A 9,076-nucleotide genomic window follows, 5' to 3' on the forward strand; every position below is an offset into this window, starting at 1 on the left:
AGAGAGAGAAGGGGAGAGAGTGAGTGAGAGAGAGAGAGAGAAGGGGAGAGAGCGAGTGTGAGAGAGAGAGAAGGGGAGAGAGCGAGTGAGAGAGAGAGAGAGAGACGGGGATAGAGAGCAGTGCGTCAGTCGGTGAAGTCTCTCTGGGTCAATCAGCAGAGCCATGGCTTGTTTGCCCGCGCCGCTGTTTGCTCTGGTTTATCTGGGAGAGGCCTCGGTGGGGAGGGTGGGGAGAGGAGAGGGGTCGATACAGAGATAAGGGTGAAGGCCACAGTCCCCTGTTGGCACTGGCTTCAGAGCTCAGCGCTGGCACAGCTGAACCCACCCTCCCCCCTGCCACACACACACACACACACACAGTCACCGACCCGGCACCTCCTGGTCATCCAGCTGCCTGACTGACCCTTGGTACGAGACATTCGGGAATCCCTCCGAACCTCCTCGACGTGGCTGAGATGTGGCTCGGACTGAGACTGAGGTGAGAGAGAGAGAGAGAGAGAGAGAGAGTGAGGGGCTTGTCGGAGGGCGGAGGGGGCTCGCGAGAGAGAGAGAGAGAGGGCGGGTGGGGCTCACTGAGGCGAGGGGGCCTGCGATGTTGGGCACAGCAAGGGGCAACAATTCCGATTGCCTCTCTACCTCCCCACCCATCCCCGTTCCTCTCTCCCCAACTCCGGTCCACTCCGCCTACCGCCGGACCCTCTCAGGCAGCGAGGGTCCCGGATCGCGACAGCTCCCGGGTGCCCCCCGAGAAATTCTCCCCACCTCCGCCCGAGTCGCTCCCTTTTCGACCGGTGCCCCTTCTGGTCGTCGGGCCTCCTCCTGTCCCCCTGTGTAAACAGGCTCGAGAGAGAGGGGCTGAATGGACTCCTACTGTCCACTGTGTAACAGGAAGGAGAGGGGCTGAATGGCCTCCTCCTGTTCCCGTGTAACAGGATCGAGAGAGGGGCTGAATGGCCTCCTCCTATTCCTGTGTAAACAGTCTCGAGAGGGGCTGAATGGCCTCCTCCTGTCCCTGTGGAACAGACTCGAGAGAGGGGCTGAATGGCCTCCTGCTGTTCCTGTGTAACAGGCTCGAGAGGGGCTGAATGGCCTCCTCCTGTTCCTGTGCAACAGCCTCGAGAGAGGGGCTGAATGGCCTCCTCCTGTCCCCTGTGTAACAGGAATGAGAGGGGCTGAATGGCCTCCTCCTGTTCTTGTGGAACAGGCTTGAGAGGGGCTGAATGGACTCCTACTGTTCCTGTGTAACAGGTTCGAGAGGGGCTGAATGGCCTCCTCCTGTTCCTGTGTAACAGGCTCGAGAGGGACTGAATGGCCTCCTCCTGTTCCTGTGCAACAGCCTCGAGAGAGGGGCTGAATGGCCTCCTCCTGTCCCCTGTGTAACAGGAATGAGAGGGGCTGAATGGCCTCCTCCTGTTCTTGTGTAACAGGCTCGAGAGGGGCTGAATGGCCTCCTCCTGTTCCTGTGTAACAGGCTCGAGAGGGGCTGAACAGACTGGGGCTCTTTTCTCTGGGACAGGGAAGGCTGAGGGGTGACCCGATCGGGGGGTCTGTAAGATGAGGAGAGGGGTCTCCATAGGGTTGAGGTAGAGAAGATGTGTCCACTCGGTGGGTGGGGAGGGGGGAGGGAGAGAGAGACCAGAACTCGGGGTGGGTGGGAGGAGGAGGGGGAACTGTCAATATGAGGCGGTCAGTGATAAATCCGATGGGGAATTCAGGAGAAACTCCTTTACCCAGAGAGTGGGGAGAATGTGGGACTCACTCCCACAGGGAGTGGGGTCTGAGGGAGAAGCCTCTCGATGGATTGAAGGGAGGGGGGGAAGCTGGATAAAGAGACGAGGGAAACAGGACCAGGAGGAGGCGCTGATGGGGAGGGGAGGAGAAGAGGGGACAGGAGGTGGTTGGTGTGGTGTATACATGCTAGCCCAGAGGAGGGGCCGAATAGCCCTTATATGATCCGGTAGAGTTGTGTAAAAGCGCTTGGAGAGTCCAGAGGTTCACAGGGTAGTGACAGCAACGTTTTGTAGATAGAGAGAGGCACTGTCGGAGGGTCAGTGCTGAGGGAGAGCCGCACTGTCGGAGGGTCAGCGCTGAGGGAGCGCCGCACTGTCGGAGGGTCAGCGCTGAGGGAGAGCCGCACTGTCGGAGGGTCAGCGCTGAGGGAGCGCCGCACTGTCGGAGGGTCAGTACTGAGGGAGAGCCGCACTGTCGGAGGGTCAGGGCTGAGGGAGCGCCGCACTGTCGGAGGGTCAGTGCTGAGGGAGCACCGCACTGTCGGAGGGTCAGTACTGAGGGAGAGCCGCACTGTCAGAGGGTCAGTGCTGAGGGAGAGCCGCACTGTCGGAGGGTCAGTGCTGAGGGAGCGCCGCACTGTCGGAGGGTCGGTGCTGAGGGAGCGCCGCACTGTCGGAGGGTCAGTGCTGAGGGAGAGCCGCACTGTCGGAGGGTCAGTGCTGAGGGAGCGCCGCACTGTTGGAGGGTCAGTGCTGAGGGAGAGCTGCACTGTCGGAGGGTTACTGCTGAGGGAGAGCCGCACTGTCGGAGGGTCAGTGCTGAGGGAGCGCCGCACTGTTGGAGGGTCAGTGCTGAGGGAGAGCTGCACTGTCGGAGGGTTACTGCTGAGGGAGAGCCGCACTGTTGGAGGGTCAGTGCTGAGGGAGCGCCGCACTGTCGGAGGGTCGGTGCTGAGGGAGCGCCGCACTGTCGGAGGGTCAGTGCTGAGGGAGAGCCGCACTGTCGGAGGGTCAGTGCTGAGGGAGCGCCGCACTGTTGGAGGGTCAGTGCTGAGGGAGAGCTGCACTGTCGGAGGGTTACTGCTGAGGGAGAGCCGCACTGTCGGAGGGTCAGTGCTGAGGGAGCACCGCACTCTCAGAGCGCCACAGTAGCAGCAGCGTGTGTACCATCTACAAGATGCACTGCAGCAACTCGCCAAGGCTCCTTCGACAGCGCCGCCCAAACCCACGACCCACTCCCATCTAGAAGGACGAGGGCAGCAGACACATGGGGAACACCCACCGCCTGGAAGTTCCCCTCCGAGCCACTCACCATCCCGACTTGGGAATATATCGGCCGTTCCTTCACTGTCGCTGGGTCAAAATCTTGGAACTCCCTCCCTAACAGCGCCGTGGGTGTACCTACACCACACGGGGACAAAATCCTGGAACTCCCTCCCTAACAGCGCCGTGGGTGTACCTACACCACACGGGGACAAAATCCTGGAACTCCCTCCCTAACAGCGCCGTGGGTGTACCTACACCACACGGGGACTGCAGCGGCTCAAGAAGGCAGCTCACCCCCACCTTCTCGAGGGGGGCAATTAGGGACGGGGGGGCAACACATCGTGGCCCAGACAGCGAAGCCCACATCTCGGGAGATAAGGAGTGACCACAAAAAACTCCCTCCCGTGGTAGTCCTTCTGTGTGTGGTGAGCAAAATGTGCGGGTGGGATCTTGCTGTGCGCCATCCGCCGCGGCGCTTCGAACAGTGGCGAGCCCGGGCGTTCGTCACGGGCCCCACGGTGCTTAGGGGAGGGTTGGTGGTGGGCGGGGTCGGAGGGGTTGGTGGAGACGCTAAACGCTAGGGCTCCCTCTCTTTCCCCTCCTCTCCCACGACAACTTCCTGCTGGGCTATTCAATGGCTGCTCGGTGGGCGCGACCGGTCCGGGTTCCCCGTTGACGTGCCTTCCCCGGCCCGACGCCCCTTCGCCATCCTGCCAGTGCCCCCATCGAGCTCTGCGCCACCTTCGCAACGGGCGCTGAGCCCTTGGGTGTGGACAGTTAACATCTCACAGCCGAATGGCTCTTCTTCTGAGCTAAAGGGGAGGTAGGAATGTGATGGATTTTATAATGTTTTGAGTGGGGCGGCAGCGGGCGATGCGAAATAAAGGGGTGGGAATCTTGAAGGAGCGGAAAGATCTGGGTGTTATATGTGCATAGGTCTTTGAAGATGGTAGGGCAGGTGGAGGGAGCAGATAAAGGAATATGTAGTACCCCGGGCTTTATTAATAGGGGAATAGAGTACAACGAGGTTATACAGAATTTATATAAGACACTGGGTGGACCTCAGCTGGAGTATTGTCCTGGGCACCACATGATAGGAAGGATGTGAAGACAATTGGAGGGAGAGTGCAGAAGAGGTTTGCGAGAATGGTTCTAGGGGTGAGAGACATCAGTTGCAATGACCTGTCCTCCACAACCCTCCTGTGGCAATGAATTCCATCGGTTCACCAATCTCCGGCTAAAGAAGTTTCTCCTCATCTCTCTTCGAAAAGGTCTTCCCTTCACTCTGAGGCTGGTGCCCCCTCAGGTCCTAGTCTCTCCTACTCTAATGGAAACATCTTCCCCCACGTCCCCACTCTATCCAGGCCTTTCAGTATTCTGTAAGTTTCAATCTGATCCCCCACCCCCTCATCCTTCTAAACTCCCGTCGAGTATAGACCCAGAGTCCTCAAACGTTTCCTCATATGTTAAACCCTGACCATCGGGAACAATCCCTCGGTGTCCACGCAGTTAAGCCCACTCTGAATCATTTCATTGAAATCGCCTCTCAGTCTCCGAATCCCCAGAGGATATTGACCCACCCTCTTAACATCCCAAGGGCCAATTTCATGAAGATTCGCCCCCAATCACCACACAGCAAGACCTGGGCAATATCCAGGCTTGGGTTGACAAGTGGCGAGTAACATTCGCGCCACACAAGTGCCAGGCAATGACCATCTCCCAACAAGAGAGAATCCAACCATCGTTGTTGTTCAATGGTATTACCATCCCTGAATCCCCCACTATCAACATCCTGGGGGTTACCATTGACCAGAAACTCAACTGGAACAACCATTAGAGAGAATCTAACCATCTCCCCTTGACGTTCAATGGCATCACCATCGCTGAATCCCCCACTATCAACATCCTGGGGGTTACCATTGACCAGAAACTCAACTGGAACAACCATCAGAGAGAATCTAACCATCTCCCCTTGACGTTCAATGGCATTACCATCGCTGAATCCCCCACTATCAACATCCTGGGGGTTACCATTGACCAGAAACTGAACTGGGACCCAGCCAGATAAATACTGTGGCTACAAGAGCAGGTCAGAGGCTGGGAATCCTGCGGAGAGTCACTCACCCTCCTGACTTCCCCCTCCCCGGCAAAGCCTGTCCACCAACGACAAGGGGCAAGTCAGGAGTGCGCTACGGAGTAGAAGGGCGGGGTGGATTCGGTGATTGTTACTGGCGCCCTCCACGTCCCTGACAGCGATAGACCCAATGTCCAAGCGAAATTGCCCACCTTCCCAACGTTAGGAGCCCCTGGTGTGATGGTAAAACTCAGGAGGTGGGTGGCGAGGCACATTTGGACTCAGGGGCGTACCAAGGCAGAGGAAGATATCGGGAGCAGGGAAAAATAGCGAGTTACGAATTCAGAAAGGAAAAAATGACAAAACTATTGGCACTGACGATTGGGAGCAGAGTCCAGTGAGTGTTTGTCAACGGTGGCCCTATGAGGTGACCAAAAACAGACAATGCTGGTAAATAAATCGACAGGTCCAATGGCACCTGCAGAGAGACAAACAGAGTTAACGTTTCGAGTCCACATGAAGTAGAGAGGATTGAAAAATGGGATGAAATTTAAGTCTCGGAGGGGTGGGGTGTTGGGGGGTGGGGTGGTGCAGAGCAGGCAAAGCTGCGTCAGCAGGCCAACCAATAGGGGGCGGCAGAGGAGAGATTGCCAAAGATGTCCTGAACAAAAGCACAGAGCGGGTGTTAATGGCGGCGCTAAGGATTGTAAAAGGAGACGGTAAGTGCGTAAAGGTCAGGAAGCAGAACGGGATAATAGGAGGGCAAGAGTAGGCATCCTGTGAAGGAAGAGCGCGGAACAAGTGACAGATGTGGTCCCCTTTGTGGGAGTGGAGGGTGATGGGAAAAAACAGGTCAAAATTAGGATACAAGACGGGGGATGAAACCACGAGAATAATTGAAGGCAAAGATAAGCGGACAAAAAAATTAAAAAATGGACAAAATCCTGGAACTCCCTCCCTAACAGCGCCGTGGGTGTACCTACACCCCCCCTGCTCTATCGTAGGGTCGGTGCTGAGGGAGTGCCGCACTGTCGGAGGGTCAATGCTGAGGGAGTGCCGCACTGTCGGAGGGTCAGTACTGAGGGAGAGCCACACTGTCGGGGGGTCAGTACTGAGGGAGCGCCGCACTGTGGGAGGGTCAGTACTGAGGGAGCGCCGCACTGTGGGAGGGTCAGTGCTGAGGGAGAGCTGCACTGTCGGAGGGTCAGTACTGAGGGAGAGCCGCACTTTCGGAGGGTCAGTGCTGAGGGAGAGCTGCACTGTCGGAGGGTCAGTACTGAGGGAGAGCCGCACTGTCGGAGGGTCAGTGCTGAGGGAGAGCCGCACTGTCGGAGGGTCAGTACTGAAGGAGAGCCGCACTGTCGGAGGGTCAGTACTGAGGGAGAGCCGCACTGTCGGAGGGTCGGTACTGAAGGAGAGCGGCACTGTCGGAGGGTCAGTGCTGAGGGAGCGCCGTGTTGTCGGAGGGTCAGTGCTGAGGGAGAGCCGCACTGTCGGAGGGTCAGTACTGAGGGAAAGCCGCACTGTCGGAGGGTCAGTACTGAGGGAGAGCCGCACTGTCGGAGGGTCAGTGCTGAGGGAGCGCCGCACTGTCGGAGGGTCAGTGCTGAGGGAGCGCCGCACTGTCGGAGGGTCAGTGCTGAGGGAGCGCCGCACTGTCGGAGGGTCAGTGCTGAGGGAGCGCCGCACTGTCGGAGGGTCAGTGCTGAGGGAGCGCCGCACTGTCGGAGGGTCAGTGCTGAGGGAGCGCCGCACTGTCGGAGGGTCAGTACTGAGGGAGCGCCGCACTGTCGGAGGGTCAGTACTGAAGGAGAGCCGCACTCTTGGCAAAACAGATCAATATTAGGATACGAGGCGAGGGGATATAACAACGAGAATAACTGGAGACGGAGATAAGTGGACAAAAATTAATAAATGGACATCGGGAGAAGGGGATAAAGAATAAGGGGGTGAGGGCGGAGGAGGGAGAGAGTTCACAGTCTGAAGTTGCTGAACTCAGGGTTAAGTCCGGAAGGCTGTAAAGTGCCTAGTCGGAATATGAGGTGCCCATCCTCTAGTTTGGTTCACTGTAACAATGCAGCAAGCCAAGGACGGACGTGCGGGGACGTGAGAGGAGGACCTTCCCCTCCACCTCTGTCCCCTCCTCCTCCCTCCCTACCCCACCCCGCCCCCAGTGAGGCCGTCCGTCGCCTGTCCGCGTTGTTCTTTCCAGAGCGCTTACCCTCGCCCAGCCATTATTGCGCTCTGCCCTCTGACCCATAACGCCGCCATTAACACCTCCTCTAGTCGGCACCACTGTCCTCAACGCTCCCTTTGCCCTTTTGCGCCCCCACCTCTGGCGACCTCTCCTTCGCCTCCACCCGTCGCTGACCCTTTGCCCCCCACCTCTGGCGACCTCTCCTTCGCCTCCACCCGTCGCTGACCCTTCTACCCAGCTTCGCCCGCTCCACCCCAACCCTTAAACAGGATACAAACGTCGCCACATTTTCGACTTCTCTGGAGCTCTGCAGAAGAGGAGCGGGCCTCCTGAGATTCGCCCCCCGGAGCTTTCCCGCTTTTGTCGCGGGTTTCCGGCGTCCATCGGCTGACGTCGTCTGAAATACCACCCCTACCCCTGAGGAGTACTTGCCGGTTTTCTGCCCCACTGGGGCTGGGGACGGGGGTGGGGGTGACAGGGCCCAGGAGCTGTCAAAGTGAATGAACTCAAAACCTCGGCACAAGCCCTGGTCAGGCGACTTTAAGGTCTCGCTCAAAGCCCCATTGTCCCTCGAGCTGTGGAACCATTCGCACAACGTTGGAGACGGGGAGTCCCCAGTAGCTCTGCCTGCGCCCGAGACCTGGCCGGCGCAGACGTCTCCTCTACTAGTCCTGAGTCGTCGGTTTGGCCGGGGATGTTCACGACCCCCCCCTCCCCGCCCCGGCCGGGAAGTTGACCTTTTCCCGTTTCTCCGAACAGGATCGGAACAAGAGAATGTGGAGGAGAAACAAATTCTTAAGGGTTTATGTCTCTTCATGCCTCCCAGGCAAGTGTGATGGGACACTCCCCACTTGCCTGGATGAGCTGCAGCTCCCCACGACACTCGAGAAGCCTCGACACCGTCCAGGACAAAGCAGCTCCCCCCGCTCGATCGGCACCCCATCCACAAACATTCACTCCCTCCACCACCGACGCACAGGGGCAGCAGTGTGTGTGTACCATCTACAAGATGCACTGCAGCAACTCGCCAAGGCTCCTTCGACAGCGCCGCCCAAACCCACGACCCGCTCCCGTCTAGAAGGACGAGGGCAGCAGACACATGGGGAACACACCACCGCCTGGAAGTTCCCCTCCGAGCCCCTCACCATCCCGACTTGGGAATATATCGGCCGTTCCTTCACTGTCGCTGGGGTCAAAATCCTGGAACTCCCTCCCTAACAGCGCCATGGGTGTACCTACACCACACACGGGGGACCAAATCCTGGAACTCCCTCCCTAACAGCGCCGTGGGTGTACCTACACCACCACACGGGGACCAAATCCTGGAACTCCCTCCCTAACAGCGCCGTGGGTGTACCTACACCACACGGGGACCAAATCCTGGAACTCCCTCCCTAACAGCGCCGTGGGTGTACCTACACCACACGGGGACAAAATCCTGGAACTCCCTCCCTAACAGCGCCGTGGGTGTACCTACACCACACACGGGGGACCAAATCCTGGAACTCCCTCCCTAACAGCGCCGTGGGTGTACCTACACCACACACGGGGACCAAATCCTGGAACTCCCTCCCTAACAGCGCCGTGGGTGTACCTACACCACCACATGGGGACAAAATCCTGGAACTCCCTCCCTAACAGTGCCGTGGGTGTACCTACACCACACACGGGGACAAAATCCTGGAACTCCCTCCCTAACAGCGCCGTGGGTGTACCTACACCACACACGGGGACTGCAGCGGTCCAAGAAAGCGGCTCACCCCCCATCTTCTCAAGGGGGGGAATTAGGGACGGGGAATAGGCCAGCAA

General features: G+C 58.5%; 1 protein-coding gene across 1 annotated transcript in view; it reads left to right on the forward strand.

The window, feature by feature from the left end:
- Nucleotides 1-229: 229 nt before the first annotated feature.
- LOC144678277 (complement C1r subcomponent-like) overlaps nucleotides 230-9,076 on the forward strand; it is a gene marked incomplete at its 3' end in the record, with an annotated part of 17,894 nt that continues 9,047 nt past the window's right edge. Inside the window, 1 exon segment of the mRNA XM_078538119.1 lies at nucleotides 230-478. Within this exon segment, the coding sequence (XP_078394245.1) occupies nucleotides 456-478 (23 nt within the window).

This window comes from Cetorhinus maximus, unplaced genomic scaffold (genome assembly GCF_964194155.1).
Source record: "Cetorhinus maximus unplaced genomic scaffold, sCetMax3.hap1.1 HAP1_SCAFFOLD_3947, whole genome shotgun sequence".
Taxonomy (NCBI): Eukaryota; Metazoa; Chordata; class Chondrichthyes; order Lamniformes; family Cetorhinidae; genus Cetorhinus; species Cetorhinus maximus.